This window comes from Accipiter gentilis, chromosome 31, assembly GCF_929443795.1.
Source record: "Accipiter gentilis chromosome 31, bAccGen1.1, whole genome shotgun sequence".
Classification (NCBI taxonomy): Eukaryota; Metazoa; Chordata; class Aves; order Accipitriformes; family Accipitridae; genus Astur; species Astur gentilis.
The window spans coordinates 20,067,595-20,084,248 of record NC_064910.1 but is presented as its reverse complement, the minus strand read 5'-3'; the positions used below and the strand labels follow the sequence as shown (position 1 = coordinate 20,084,248).

Sequence of the window (16,654 nt, the reverse complement as noted above, 5' to 3'; positions counted from 1 at the left end):
CATACTTCATGTCCTTCCTGTTCTCACACTGCTTATTTTCTGGTAACTTAAGTATTTACTGGTCTGTACGTGAGTCTTCTGATTATTTTTGGAAAAATGCAGTTCAGCATCTTAATGTTCCTTGTGAAGCTTCTTGCTTTTCTGGATGTGTCATGATGCTTAGGACTTAGATTTGCAGGCTGTGATTTCTAAATGCTTCAGAAATCCAGTTGTCTTTCCAGAAACATGTTGTTAAATCTTAATCTGTCCTTGGCTTTATGAATTGAAAATTATAAAGCAGTCCACTTCTCACCTGAAGAGCTTTTGTTCAGACCTTTAAAATACCATTTTAGTAAATCTGTCTCTATAATATTCTCCGTTTTTTCCTGTTTTGCTTAGTGTGTATGCATGTAAGGTGTGAGTAGTCTTATTCTATTAAAGAAATCAAAATGCTGATGAGAAGTTAAGACTCAAGTTGTAAGGAAGGAGACTTCCATATCAGTATCATTCAGTCAGCTTTGCAAATCAAAACACTAAGAAGTTTCAATTATAAGTAAGACAAACTAGTGTAAGTGAAGTCCTTGCTGTCTGGTAACTATTCAGTACCCTCTCTGATGTGAATTCCAATACTGATCCAACAACATCCACTTCACAAAACTACCTACGAAGTTGATCATTCATTGATATAAGCAATTCTTGTAGAACTGTTGAGGGTATATTAACAGTACACCACACTCCTCATAGATTCTAATTCTATTAAGGGTATATTTATTATCTGTACACTAAACTGATAGATTTTTCTCCAGAGATAGTCTGTTGCTGTCTGTGGAAGCACTGTGTCAGGGTGATACAATGAAAATCTTAGCGCTGCTGCATATGCCATAGCTGTTTTCAGAAGCTTAGTTGTGTGCTTTTGGTCAATAAACATCATAAATTCAATGAACAATTGCAGAGGACTGCTTGACAGTAAGGAGAATCTTATCTTCAAAATTAGATGCTCTTTCTGAATGAGCACGTTAATCTGCATTTTAATAGAACGTGTTCCCTGAATCTGGCAGAATGCTGAAAAGAGCAATGTTAATGTTTGGACCTTGAGATAGGAGAAAATTCCATTTTTACTCTGGTGTCTGACAGTTGTCTGAGATGATGTGTCATGTTGCAGTGCTACTACCCTTTCCTAAAATTCTCACTACCTGTGAAGATGGTTTTAGAGTGCCACAGAATAGTAGGTGAAAAGAATATGAACTCCCCCAGGAGACATCCCATTGTGTTGGGTTTTTAGATTCTCATTTCTTTGTGGTCTTATCTGTGTGTTGTACAGATGTCAGGAACATTGCTGGTATGTGTTTTGGAGCTTTTATTTATTATTTTTAAGGAAGAAGCTCTGTTTTTGTTGCCAAGCTGTCTAGCAACAGTAGTAGTTCTAGTGCTGGATATCAAGATGCATTAAAAGTGTATCTATTTTAAAATCTTATGCTGAGAATTTGATTTTAAAAAGGCAAAAAAAAGTTTGAGAAGACCTACTGTTCACAATTCTTTGAGAAACCTATGTTTGATTAACAGATTATTTAAAGTGAAAATGTTCAACTTTTGCACCAAGCATTACTACATGAAGATGACTGGCTTATCACATACAGCTCAGCAAGTAATAATGATGACTTAATAATAAATATGATTACATAGCTCTTGAATTAAATTGTTTAAATTACTTCAGGGATGGTAGGTAGATAAGTTGAATGAAACTCTATTTCCTTTCATGGAACAAGCCTTACTTTAATATCAGTGTTACTAATAATACTGTGTGAAACTTAGTTGCCGAATTAAATATATGTAAATTTGGTAGCATCCTATTCTATTATGCTCTTAATCTGTTATAATAATGAAAAATGCTCTTAAGTTCTCTTTTTAAAAAAAATCTTTCAGTTAATACTGCTTCAAGCACAGGTGAAGCTTTTTAAATGGCTCTCAAACTTATTTTTTTAAGGTACTAATATCCTTTATCTTGTTAAGAAATGAAAAATAAACTTACAAGGTTTTTTAATGCATCTACTTGAGGTCTTTGAACAGATGTTTTTTACTGATGCATTTGTTGTTTGCTTTCTTAACAGTGGACTTTTAGTAGGACCTAATAAAATTGTATTAACTTAAGAACAATAGCTGAAACACATTTAAGTGAAATAACTGAATTTACTTTTGTATATAGTTTAGAATATTTTCTAACTCTTGTTTTAAATGGAAATAAGCTGTAAATAATTGGGCAGATGTTGGGGTTGTTTTTGTGGGTTTTTTGTTTGTTTTTTTAAGTAGTTGGTATTACATTTTCACTGCTGCTTGATTTTGTGTTTGTAGAGCCAGAATGAAGACTGGGGAGGTTTGTCTGAGGATATCTTATGATTAAGAGCAATCTAAGGCATTAGCCCGTTTGACCCCCATCTAAATGATTGGTAACTACCAAGTTTACCATTTTGGTGGCATGGATTAAATGGGTGCTATGCAAAGACTGCTGCACGTGTAATTAAGTCCTTGCAAGGGTAAACACAAAGTGGGTGATGGGCTTAACTTTCTGCAACACTTGCATGATGGTCTTTGAAGAGTGCTTTGAGTGTTCCTTTTTATTTTCCTTTTTTGTACTAACCGCATCAACCTGAAGTGTCTGACTTCTACTGGCTTTCTTTGGTGTTGATAATTAAGTGGGATAATGCAAGTTAGAGAAATGGATACCAAAACTAATAACTAAACAGACGTTTGGCTTTGTTTACTTACAATCAACCTATGTAAATATGTATTTACTGGAAAATGAGCTGTTTACACCTGCTGTGCAAAGAAAATGGGCCCTAAAAAGACTGGGTGCTGCTGCAATTGACTGTATATCAAGTGCCGGATGCTGCATGACAGAACAAAGCTTATTTGCATATATAGTGCATTGCAACATATTTTTGTCCAAAGCATAAGTGGAATACATTGTGGCAGTCCTACTAATAAAGGTAAGATTTTATTTTACGTAAGCCAAGTTTAAAACGCACATGAAAATGATTTGCTGGATAAAACTTTAGTCCACTGCTTACTTGATATCATGATAAACAAGTAGTTAAGTAAACAAATTGGCTTTTGTAATGTGGAACTGCAGTAATAGATCTAATTTCATATGCAGCTTTATAAATATCAGGATTTAGTTTCCAGACAAAAGAAAATTATTATAATAGACAATATTTTGTAACATGTTCAAAATCAAATTCATTGTTGGTTTATGGTTTTTTTACCATTTGAAAGTTACCTAGTATATGGTACAGCTGTTGATCTGTGTTGGGGAATGGGGAGTAGCTAATAGCCTGCTTGTGTGTTGGACCTGTAGAATTAGGGCAGACAAGTAATTTGTTCAAAATAGATTTTTTTATATTAGTTTGGACATATTCTAAAACAAGAAGAAAACCTAAATGCTCAAGCTTGATTTTTTCCACGTTTTTTTCCCCCATGTTTATTGCTTTTTCTCTCCTCTTCATCATAACAAGTTCATGTACGAAGAGTATGATTCTCATGGTGAGGTTAGTATTAATACTGTGATTATAAAAGTTTCCTTGTGATTAAAACTTTAAAAAGTATTTATATTGTTTTGGACCTATGCTAAGCATAGAGCTTTTACTTAGGAGTCTGAATCTTTTTTGTTGTCTTAGATGGCTACAGACCAATTCTGGAACATGTAAGCTCAGGCTTAGTGAATTCTGTGTGACTCTGCTTTACTTGTCTACAGTATGTCCCTGATGAATTCTATGTATGGGCACAGTTTTAGTTGAAGAAATGTGCTTTGTCCCCATGAATTTAAACACAGTGGCATTTTCACATGCTCATGGGGTGCTTATTCCTGGCCTGTACCCTTCCTTGTAAGGAGTGAAGGAATAGTTGCTGTGTACAGAACTTAATTTACATGATTGTCATGATTCCACAGAATATGGAGACAAGGGGATGGCATCTGCTGGGGTGACTGGAGAGGGACAGATAGATGGTTGCACATAAGAGATGGGGATAGTTTTCCTGCAGGAAGGAACTGCAGGTTGTATATTGGAATGAAGATGATCTGTGTTAAAGAAAGATCTCCTGAGGTAAAGAAGGTTATCTTTGGGCAAGGGGAGGAGTTTGACTCATACAGCTTCTGTGCTTGGATTAACCTGATATTTAACTTATAGGTTATACAGCTTCAAATTATTTAATCTGTGTTACTCGATCAAGCATAAAAAAGCACTAAATGAGTAGAGGGCTGTTTCAGAGAGATTTGCTTGTAAACTAGGGTGTTGAGTTCTACAGGTGCTGTATGGCAGGTGTAATAAGCCACATATTCAGTAGTCTATTCCATACAGAATTTGGTTAAATTTAAGGTAAGCCTTGTATAATGTTGAAAAACCAAAGTGGTATACAAATAGACAGGGTGAAATCTTTTTATTGTACACTCAAGTTCTATTGAATAAACATATGCTTTGTATCAAGAGTTTACAGGTGGTGAAGTCATGGTCTTGAGTCAGGGTTCAGTTTTCTCATCACCTAAAACCATGCTGACAGTGACTCTTGTTAAGAAAGACAGATCCTTCCTGCTGCTACCTTTGTGGTGGCACTTGTGTTGATCCACTTGCCCTGTGATTATGTGGCTCCTAGCTTGTTGGGTAAAATCTGAGAATACACAGGGGAGCATGAGGGAAGTGCCAGGAGGAGGAAAGCAGTGGCATTGAAAAGGGAAGTAAAAGGCAGCTGCTTTTGGTGACAGCTGGGACTTTTGCTAAAGCTAATAGTGTAACTTAAATTTTGTTTTTTTCACAATTACTAGTGTATCTAAGTGTTTTAAAAAGCCAGTGTTCCCCATGTATCTTGGCTTGATTCATGTCTGCTGTGAACACCCAAGTCAGCTAGCATAGTTAGGTAAGTTCTAATTTACCTGACTTTATGCTGCACCCCTGCTGTTGGCCTGAGTCATAGGAGTGTGGCAGGGAGCTTCAGCAGCAGTATTGGCTGACGGAGTTTTCGGTTGTCCTTTCCCTGCCTCTTTCCTTTGTGCCAGAGAAACTATTTATATGACCATTCTAGAACTGGAGTTCAGATGCATTTAAACAGATCCAATTTAAATTGCTCATCTTTAAAAACATAGTCAGCAGCTTTTCTTTTCCGTGTTTACAACTTGGCCCTGCAAACATTCGTCCAAACAACTATAAGGCAAAATGCTGCGGAAACAGGAAGGAAGAGGAATGCGTAAACGCCATTGCCATGGAAGCTGAATGATATTGGATGTGACATGGCTTCTTACAGCAGTATATTCTGGTCATCCCTTCAGAGATACAGCCCTGCAGTTTAAGAAACAGTTCCTTAAGCAAAAGGAAATAGGTAATCCAAACCTGTAGCTGCAGTGCTGGAAGAAAATGAAAGAAAACACCAATGAATCCTTATGTGTGTAGTTTGGCAAACTACCAAATGTACAGACACTGTGGGATTATGTGATAGAGAACTCTGTGATTTGTAATAATCTTGGCTCTAGCTTCACAATACAAAAGTGTTCAGCGGTAGTATTTGCTTTTTGTGTTTTTGTGGTGGGCAAGTGGACCCTACAGTGGATGCTTAGAACCATCCTTACCCTTAAAGATTAGACTGTCAATTCTTCATAGCTCCCTGCTTAACAACTGACTGGCAGGTATAAAGCACTGCCTCACCGAGCGATTATCACCTCTGATCCAGCAGATCCAACAGATCAGAATAGCAACTAAAGCAGAAAGCACCCACTATTATCTGGTTACAGTACATGAACGTTCCACTGATATTTTAACTTCTGCTTTTGACAGGGAGGGAGGCAGGCCACTGCTGATCTTGTCATATCCTTCTGCTGTTGTCTGTTGAGGTGATGTTTTAGAGCTGAAGTGTGTGCATATGCTAGGATGTTTTGCTGAACAATGCTTGCATGGTGACTGTTGCTGTTTCAGACTCTAGTTGAGTATGGTGTTGACTAATTTGCACCAATCTTGAAGATTTCTTTTTTTGTCCTCTCTGTATAGGAAGCTGCAGACAAGGTCTTGACTTGGAGTTGGCATTGATGTAGGATTGTTCTTTGGTTTTGAACAGCGTCATAGTTACTATTTGTCTTTGAATGTGTTCAAGACCTCATGGGTGTTTCTAGGCTCTATGAGAAAACCCTTTGCTGTCCTTTGAAAGTAAAGTAGGATTTTCCCAATAACTGTGTAATTGGAGTTTCTGAATAGTTAGCTAACCAAAGATTGAGAAACAGATACTCTACTATTTTGAAATCCCTGAAAAGGCAGGTGAACAGCAGCAGTTTCTTAAAGCAACCTGTGGTGGGTTGACCCTGGCTAGGTGCCAGGTGCCCACAAAAGCTGCTCTATCACTTCCCCCCTCAGCTGGATAGGGGAGAGAAAACGTAACAAAAGGCTCATGGGTAAAGATAAGGGCAGTTTAATAAAGTGAAAGCAAAGGCCATGCACATGAAAGCAAAGGAAAACAAATGATGTTATTCTCTACTTCCCATCAGCAGGTGATGTCTGGCTATTTCCTGATAAGCAGGGCTTCAGTACATGTAGTGGTTGCTCTGGAAGATGAAAATGCCCCCCTTCTGTCTCCCTTTACTTAGCTTTTATAGCTGAGCTGATGTCATATGGTATGCAATATCCATTTGGTTGGTTTAGGTCAGCTGTCCTGGCTATGTCTCCTCCCAAGATCTTGCCCAGCCCCAGCCTGCTGTTGAGGGGGGCGAAAATGTTGGAGAGACAGCTTTGACGCTGTGCCAGTGCTGCTCAGCAGTAGGCAAAACACTGGAGTGTTATCAACACCTTTCTGGCTACCAATGCAGAACACAGCACTATGAGGGCTCCTATGAGGAGAATTAACTGCATCTCAGCCAGACCCAATACCCAGACTTTCATTGGAAATACTTCCTAATAAAGATTTGGAAGTAGGGTGTAAAAGTAATTGCTTCGGAAGCATTGCTAAATAAGAGCTTGTTAAAATCTCTTCCTGCTGTAAGAACTTCATGTTTCTAAACAAACTCTCATTCCTCCCCTCTTTTCCCCATAGCCTTTTTCTGTATAATTGTTCCCAAACTGCTGTGCACTCCATGGTCCTGCCTCTTGTCTGTTCTAGCTTAGGGTTTGTTTAGATGCTGGGTGAAAAAAAAAAAGCCAAGTGTTTATCAAAAGGTAGTAGTTGTAATTTTTGTCTGCAGGTTAACATGGCTTGCCTTCATAGGTTTTGTGCTGGTTTTGATGGGAAATAAGTTAAAACAAAAACCTAAGCAAACTCCCTGAAAAAGAAGGTATGCCAAGTATTCATGAAGTCCATGTCACCGCTGTGTGATGTTAGTAAATGGCAGCACTGCAGAACACTGAACTTGAGTCAGTTTGGTGTAGGCATAAATCATTTCTTGTTTCTCTCTTGCCTGAGGAAAGAGACTGTTTTCTTGTGCACTAAAGACATAGCTTAAGTTGGAGCAAGAAAATTTCAAAGTAGATGTTAGGCAAATTTTCCAGTGGTGGTGGTGAATGAAGCATTGAAGTAGATAGCCGGGGGGGGAGGGGGGCGGCATTAAAAAGTTTCCATCACTGGATGCCTTTAACAGATGAAATATCTCTCAGGAATGTTATAGGTATGCTGTTTGGGGGACTGGATTAAATTAAGTCCCTTTAACTTTAGTTTAATTATGATTTTTAATTAGGTTGGGTCATGACAGAGTTGACTGAGAAAAATGTCAGTTGGGTTGGGCTAGCTAAATAGTTCTGTTGACTAAAATCAGCTCTACCATTTTTCTAATTTACAAATCTCTGGTGCCTCAGGCTGACAATTTAAGAGAGTATTATTAGCTTTTTAAAATGAGTTGTAAACACAGATGTCAGTTTGAGAAAGATGGATTCTAGTAACTTTAAAACATTGTGGAATTGCAGTGTGCAGCTTGTATTGTAGACCTATTACTGCTTTGGCAAAACTAGGATCTAAGACCTATGTGTTAAAGTCAGATAAACAATCTACATGCAAATTTTTAAATAAGTGATGATTTTTCAGAGGTAGTATTTCATGTTAGTTTCCCATTGTATTGTGCTGTAAGGATACCATTGCCTCTTTCCCTAGCTGCTATATCAACTCATTTATAAACTCATTAGATCCAGGTAGCTAGCTATCTTAAGGACATGCTTCACAGGCTCAGGTGTTGTCTGAGGTCTGCAGAGTCCCACAGAAGGAAGGCAAGGTAGTCTAGATGCTGATTGTGGAAGTTGATACCTGTCCTCTCCCCCAAATTGTCTTTTCTGGTATTCAGACCAGCAGGCTAACTGCTCTGGAGACAATGTGGCAGGGAATGCAGTAAAAAAATTAACAAATCATAGTTCGAGCTTGTGAGATACTGTAGTTCTGTGATGACAAATAATTTTTCAAAACTTTTTCTTTTCTGTTGTTTGTCAGGCCGCTCACAGTGCCAGAGCCTTTGTACGTGATGGTCTTGGATGTCCTCAGTGGGGTACAGAGGTTTCACTGAAACTGCAGTGTTTCCCATCTCACAATATTGCTGTTATCACTTCATATCTTGGTTACTGTTGTGTTCCATTTAATCTTCTAGATTTACCTCTACAATGTCAGTTTATTGCTAGTCTAGTTGCAGGTGGTGTTTACATGTTCTGTAAGCTAAAAAGCTGCCAGGAGCAAAATAACTGCTTTCTTCCTATTGTTATCTGGCAATCTATCTTGCTTTATCAGTAGATAATGAATTTCTGTCAAGATGAGACACTAATCCCATAACAGTAATTTGAGTCAATCATCTGATTTTGTGTACCAGGATTTTCACATCAATCAAAGACAGTTAATTTCTCAAGTTATAAACCATTGAAAATATGAACAAGGTGGGGAATACCCTGGGAGTATGTGGGAGAGTAGAAGTTTGGAAAGTACTGACAGGTAACAAGTGGATAAAAATGAAATTAACACTTCCACGTCCTTACTTGTTGATACCAGTTTTGTAAAAGGGAACATGGTCAGTGCTTCCAGGCCAAAGAGTGTGCAAAAGAATGTGTGCAGCCTGGGATAATCTTTGAACACAGCAACAGTCAATGGTAATCGACCTCGTAAGAGTGCTAGAAAGTGAGCTGCTCTCACTCTCCTTTCCGTCCAGAGAGTTGTTGTAAATTTGAGAAATCTGTTATGAGATTTGACAGGCATTTCAGTGAAGACACCAACTTTGGCTCCAGGTTTCCAAGGGTGAAACACTGGAAGACATGACTTTGTTTTTCAAGATGAAGGAGAATCACAGTCACATGTGTACATACATGTCCAGGTAAAAACTGAAAATACAGAACTGTAAAAATTGGACATTTCAGATTGTAACAAAATATGCCTGTTTTTTCGGTTGTCTTCCTGAATCTGTATCATGCTAGCAGTGTTAAGTAAAGCAGAAGTTTTCCATAAGTAATTTCTCTGGGAATTTTTTGTCTGTGGAGGCTCCAGAAGTTCTAGAGTTAGTATTTTCTTTTTAGTCAAAGCTTCTACTCCTTGGGGTTAGTATGTATACCACCATCATGCAATTCCTTTTCCAGTTAGGAATATGCCTCAGCATTTTTTTAATGTAGGCTGGCATTTGAGTTAAGCAGTAAGAGAGGTTTTAAGAGTTAAAATTCACATTTGTAATTCTCTATTATATACCAAATTCTTTTGAATTCTACCAAAAATCACAGCAGACTTCGTACAACTTATTTGCAACTGCCACTGAGCTATAGCTGCTATTAGTTTGATAACTACTGGATTTGTAGTTGGCTTGTTCAGAATAATTTTAACTACTACAGAATAATGTTCAGAGTACTGGTACTGAAAAGCAGTATAAATCCTGTAAAGCTTCTAGGGTATATTTGTTGTGCTTTTTTGTAATTGGAGACTAGAATTTTAAAATGTACAAGCTTGAATGTGTGAATAAACTGAGATGGCACAGAGGAAATTGTTAGGTTCAGAAGTCTCAGTTCTGTTGTAGGATTTTTGGGGCTAGGATACTAAAATAGATTGAAGGTTTTAATTGTCACATCACAAAAGATGGTAACCAATATGCAGAGAGTTGTGGGTGTCCCCCCCGTCCCCCCGAAAATGTGGAACGGGCATATGTGAGGCTGATACTCCTAAATTGCTATTACTCCATTAAAAAGTCCACATCTGTCTTCATGGCACTGATTTTAATACAAAAAACTGAGTATTGCTTGCTTTCTAACTCATCTTTCAATGGATTGTATACTAACATTCATGCTAGTAATGTAAGAGAGTATTGAGTTCAGCAGCATAATCCAAAAGCAAAGAAAACTTTGCCTGCTGTGAGAGGTGTCTCGGATACCTACTGTTTTTTAAACAGGCACTCTGATAATTTTTGTTGCAAGTAATGCTGCTGCTGTACAGCCCTGGCATGGTGCTGCTCACCACTATGTTCTAGAGGTCTGTTACCAGCATGTGCTTATCAGAGCAGATATGGTAGGTGATGCCAGAAGTTCACTTAGCCCAGTGCCCTCTCTCTGACAGTAGCCAATAGTCAATGTCTACTGAAGAGGCTAAAATGGAGCAAATATACAGGGCGGTCCATCTCTGGAATAGTATCTCAGCTTCAAACAATTTTTGGCTGAGAAGAAACTCCGAGCTTACATAATACAGTAATTATGATGTGAGGTTGTCCTGTATGTTGTTGGAGCCAGCATGCAAGTAAGGGGGGGGAGGTAAAATGATGGTTCTCCTTGCACACCTCCCCCCCCCCCCCGCCCAAGGTCTACAGTAGTCAAAAATAAGAATATTGTATCAAATGTCCTTTTCATGTCAGAGATAGAATAGTGAGATAATCTTTGTTTTCTTGCATATCTGTCCACCTTTCTATTATGTATAAGAATATGTACATTTCTTTTGTAGCCACGTCATGAATACTTTAATGTCCCAGTGTACTAAATGGCTTCATTCATCATGCATGCAGAATTTCAGAGGAGATAGACCTGTGACTTACTCATGACAGAACATTATCATCAGCTTGGTGAATCCAGTCATCTTGAATCTAATAGAATACCACAACCATTCTCTGCTGTTGTACTTCCCCCCCTCTGTTTTACAGTGTTGTCTCTTCACATGTCTCATTTCAACAAAACTTGTGCTTGTTGGCATATGGTTTAACTTCTTTATTGTGTCTAAGCTTGAAGTCTTATGCTTAAAAATTCTGTGGAATTTTCTGAGCTAAACATCTATATACTTCAACAACTATACTGTAACATTACTTGACCTGTGTTTATCTTTTAAATACCACCACAACTTATTTGAACATACACTTAAAACCTGTAGATTAAGTTAATATTTACAGAGAAACTAGTGAAGGAGTAGCAGTATGTGAAATGTTGATACACACAAGTATTAAATGATGTTACACACAATTCTACACAGAGCTTGCATCTTGAAGATGCACATACCAGTGTCCTTTTCTGGGACTGGCACGATAGTGTGACTTACCTTATAAAGAGGAGGAAGGCAGAATTGATTAGGACAAAGAGAACAACTTAAATCTAAAGTTACAACATTTGTATTTAAATGTTCAAAACACTCTTGTGAGGAGTTAAACTATTGCTGCTACTGAAGGAGAGAACAAGTTCATTGCTTTACAAATGGTTAGGGTTGGAAAGATTTTAAGTCCATTAACAGCATACTTGAAATAAGTGTCCTTCAATTGGCATTTTCAGTTTTAAGTGCAGACTACCTTGTATGTCAGAGAGCTGCCATGAGGATGAATATAAGTAGCTTTTAATTATAAAGTGTGGTCAGAGTGAGAGGGCATGTATTACATCCTCTGTTTGTCTAGTAGAAGGAATAATTTGTAACCTAAAACCAATGCTGTTTTTTAAAATGGCTCTGGTGTAGGCATAAATCATGTAGTTAGCAAGGAGGTGGTTACTGAGATTAACCACAAACAGCTAGTTCCACGTACTATATGTGGTAATGCACTACCTGTCAAATGTTAAACTGACATAGAAATGGGAGTTTTAGGGGATTAGACAAAAGATTTGGATTGGATTTGCAGCATTCTGAAATCTTAGAAAACAAGATCATAAGAGAGATTTTCCATTTCCAAGTTTGCCTTTTTTTTGTGTAAGACATTAACAATGTGTTTGACTGTCTGGTTAATGCTGCTTTAGCCTGCATTATTTCATGCCTGTTGGCTTAAAATGCTGTGCATTGAGCTGTAATGAGATGCTGTTTTTCTTGTTATCTGTATACAGCTGCTTGCTTCTAAATGACTAGGTAATGAATTAGCTTTCCTGGCATGTTTGAAATAAAAGTATTGCATGCACTTTTGTCTCATGTGAATGACTTTTTTTCCTCATCTGTGTTGTGATATATTTCAAATTTTCATTGTTTGCCTTGGGTGATTCTGAGCTGCAGGTAGTGTATAATACTGCAGAATGTTTTCCATAACAATTGGATGAAATGTTTGACACTTCCTAAAACAAACAACGTGAACAAAACAGTGTAATTCGTTCTATTTTTCCTTAAGTCATAATTGATAAAATTATTCCTCTAGCAAAAGACATTAGCCTTTAGGTGTTCCTTTTGAGATTGTATTGTAGATGTGCATATAAGACGGCATGTCTGTCTGAAGGTTACTGCTGTAGTATTAAAAACTTAATCTTTCTGAGTTTTACTGGTTAGGTATCTGTGGACAAGTAGCCAATGTCCTTGAAATACATTGCTTTAAATTCATTGTTAGCCAATGACCTTGATTTACTTGAAGAAATTTAATCTTTATTTAAGTATATGTCTGCTGAAAATAGCCTACAACTTTGAATTGGCAGTGGAGACAATAATACTAAACTGGTATGAAGATAGTAGCAGCAGTGCACTGTATTTCTTCATAGGTATTGAGCAACTTTTTTTCAGGTAATTTAGTAAATATCCTGTTTCACCACTGAGTAACTGTAAGTGTCCACTGCTGTCTAATATTTAAAACAGTGAAAAATTGTTTTATTACAAATATTTTCAAGACCCTGAAATGCTTGAGAACTTATATTCTGTTAGAATACTGAGTCCTGTTGCTATAGTTAAGAATGTAGAATTTATTTTTTTTTGAGTAAAATGCTTTAAGTTGGTGGATGAGGGAGACGCATCTCTTCTTAAACGAATGCAGCAAAGTAGTTTGGAATAGAAATACAACAGGTTGTATTAAAAATGCCACATAGCCTTTTCTTCAATCAGTGTCTCCTTTTGGGGGATTTGTGTTAAAATACAAATCTTTAATCCTGCCATCCTGTCTGGCTTTATCAAGGTCAGTGCAGTTCTAAGAATATTTAAATGTCCTATGAGTGAGAAAAAACTCACTATAAAATGTGTGTGTGTATATATGTAAAAAATACACTGAGTATTTTTGTTTCCAGTTTTAACTTGCCTTTTTCTTGCAATTTCTTTCTTGCTGCTGGATTTTGGAAGCCATCTTGAAGTGCTCAGAGGTGGCCTGTTCCAAGCAAGCACTGGCTGACTTTCAAATGAAGTTGCCTTTAAAATATCATATTTTGTTCCTTCAGTACTAAATCACCTGATACATGAACTGAATGAGGATTGTAAGCTTGGTCATTTTGTGCTACATAGTCAAGGTTGATAGAGACAATGCTGTGGTGTTACTTGCAAGATTCAAGGCATTTAATTATGTATTTTACTGACAATTTTTTTCTAATATTTAGAAAGCAGTTGAAAAATAACTTGTTTGCTGCCTTAACTATTATCTGCCTTTTTTTCTGCTTCATGACATGTCTTGTTTTAGGATGCTAAAGTAAGTTTATTTGTACTCTGGATACTAACGCTGTTTGTTTCCTTAAAGACACAGTATCCCTTTTTATTTACTGTGATATTGTTAATAATTATGGAAAAGGACAGCCTAATGTTTCTAATTAAACTACTGTTTCTTTTCAGATGCTATAGGAATAACAAATAGAAAACTGATAACCCTTTGGAATTCTGTATTAAACAACTAGCTCTTAATCTAAACAAAGCTTTTTAAGATTAGAGTTAACCTAAAACTTTCTGCCTGGTGTGGAATAATACGATTCCGATCCTGGCAATTCCTCCACTTCTCTAGGGGTCAATTTATTGACACCAGGTGTACCAAGATACCTTGGCCTGGTTTTATGAACTAAGCATGGGACTGGTGTAAGAAAATCTAGGCCCTTTATGAAGAGCTTAAGGGATACTGTATCTTAGTTGCATCGGTCATTTCATTCATTGATCTATTCATTCTTCCCTAACAGATTTTTGAGATCCATGAAACAGTTCACCACAAAAATCACTGACTCTGTTGCAAGATGATTCCCCATCCCTCCCCAATTCATATCTCTGTTACTGGGTTGTGATTTGTTCCCTGCTGGTACATCTGAATTGCTTTATTTTTATTACGCTTAAAGGCAATAAAATCTGCCAGCTATTCCTGTGAACCATGACAAGCTAATTAACAGCTCTTTGAAAAGTGCAGCTAATACCATGTTTGCAAACTGCAGTACTTTAATATTTTCATGTCTTTCAGCTTTTCTTTTTTAATTAAGCATCTTTCATACTAATGCATGTTATGGTACTGCTCAATAAGAAGCACAGGGTTCATTTACCACTGTCTCAAATTTTCCCTCCATAGGAAGCAGAGACCCCACGTAGTGTACTTGAAGAAATTGGATTGACATAAATCTTCGCTTCAGCTGATGACATCTCAGTGTCTCATACTGTAAATGTTCACTGCCTTCATTGTAATGTTTAGCTAATGGTGTAAGATGCTGTTTGTCAGTATTACTGTTTTGCTAAGCTGCTTCATTCAGGCCTACAAGAAAAATGCTCCTTTGAAAAGGGAACAAGAAACTAAAGTCAAAAAATCATAAATGAAAGGGAATTAGATTTAAATTGACTCAGTGTCTCCCTTCACTGCATTTATAGGGAAATTGCATTTTACTTTAAGTGTACTGTTTTTTATAAGCAAACTTGACTTCAGGAAATAAATGTATCATGATGACATAGCATATCTAAATGAGAAGAAACTACATGGACAACTCCAAATGTTATGGTGTAGAAATTGTGTTTATGCAACCAAAGACTTTTGTTCATCTACATTTTAGTCACCACTTGTGATAATTCTGCTTATTTCAGTTGATGCATAAAGATTGGAAATACCTGTTTACTACTGAATTTGTCATTATACCAAAGAATCCTGTTAGGATCTGCATATCAAACTGGTAAGAACTGTTAAGGTGATACTGCTTTTTGCAAGAAATGTAAACTGATAAACTCATTAGAAATGAAGGTGTATTTAAGTGTAGCTACCTTGAGAAAAACTGTGCAAGTTACTATACTAAAAAGGGAATGCATGTAGTTTAAAAAAAAGAAAAAAATTCAATCAAGGAAACTAGTTTCAGGTTTGATATTGGTTTGCTCTGAACATAAACACAAGAAAGGAGATAGGCTTTCTGACTGCATAGAGAGGGGCATAATGAAAATTGGGTACTTCTGAAGATGGGAAAGAAGGAGCTTTACAAAAGGGACTTTTTATTATTTTCTTTCAAACTCTACAAATTAATTTTTATTTATTGGTGTCTTATAGTTATGCTTTAATGGGTGTATAGGTACCTTTAAAAAACCCACACTAAGTGTCAGTGTCACTTTAACTGCTTTTCTTGACTTACACCTTTAATGTGTGACACATCCCTTACGAAACTCCGGTGTAATGTACAGTTGAACCAACTAATTTGCAGTGCGAGCTTTTAAATATTAGATTTGTATAGTAGATTCACTGCAAATCATGTAAAGTGGTATCAAGGAATATTTTGACACTTCTAGCAGACTTTCAGTAATTATAAGCTAAACCCGTTTCACTTGGAAATTCAATTTGTGTGTGCTTTTGAGGAGGTAGTGCCACACTTTGGAGCAGCCACGTTCTGCTGGCTGCCTGCACGGCCCCTGAGGGGGGGAGGCTGTTCCCTTCCCTCCTCCCCAGTCACCTCGCCCCAGGAGTCAGTGCTTTGGCTTGTTCGCTTGAGTAAGTAGTGCCACGTTTTCACAAAACTTAGCTTTGGCGTTGTTGCTGGAAGCAGTCGTGCACCGCTAGCGTAAGCATTTACACAGCCATCTGGAGAGCTAGACTGTGGGCTTGATGCCATCTAGGTTAAATTTAACCCACCAGGGAAGGCTCAGCGTTGCCACTTGCAAGTCCCCTGCTCCAGATCCTGGTATAAATGCTCCTGGCAGCAGAAGGGCCGGCTGGGGCAGGTCTGTGTGCTTCTGTGGCTGTGCCAGGCTGGGGCCGGGCAACTTGCTGGGTTAGAGTTTGTCTGCTTAGGCCCTTTCTGGGATTTAAACGTGCCAGATTGCTAGACAGCGCTTTTATCCTAGGGCACATGGAAGGAGTGGTTCCTCTCTCCCCAGTGCACGATGTGCAGGGATAGATGAGGATAAAGTAAGTGGTAGCAGAATTGACCCCGTGTGCGAGACTGAAGTGGTAAAATTACCTTAAGTCAAACCTGAAGCAATTTTGTATGTATTAAACATGTTTTTAAAGTTTACACTGTCACTTGTATGTGCTTGGCTGGATAGCTTTGTTGTGATTGTGACAAATAAACTATTTGACCTCTGTCGGTCACATTGGTTTAGTTGTAATAAATGTCCGTTTTTACACCATTGC

General features: G+C 37.6%; 1 protein-coding gene across 6 annotated transcripts in view; it reads left to right on the top strand.

Annotated features, from left to right (window-relative positions):
* The window catches only part of AP1S2 (adaptor related protein complex 1 subunit sigma 2), a 32,792-nt gene extending 16,140 nt beyond the window's left edge, over nucleotides 1–16,652 (top strand). For 3 of the 6 annotated variants that reach the window (XM_049834218.1, XM_049834220.1, XM_049834219.1), the window contains one exon: nucleotides 14,624–16,652. In XM_049834218.1, coding sequence (XP_049690175.1) covers nucleotides 14,624–14,671 — 48 coding nt within the window. In that variant the 3' untranslated portion in view covers nucleotides 14,672–16,652. Of the gene's footprint in view, nucleotides 1–2,328; nucleotides 2,424–3,488; nucleotides 3,522–10,878; nucleotides 13,772–14,623 lie in introns of all 6 variants that reach the window. The other 3 variants (XR_007510179.1, XR_007510180.1, XR_007510178.1) reach the window with 3 other exon arrangements.
* Nucleotides 16,653–16,654: the final 2 nt, after the last annotated feature.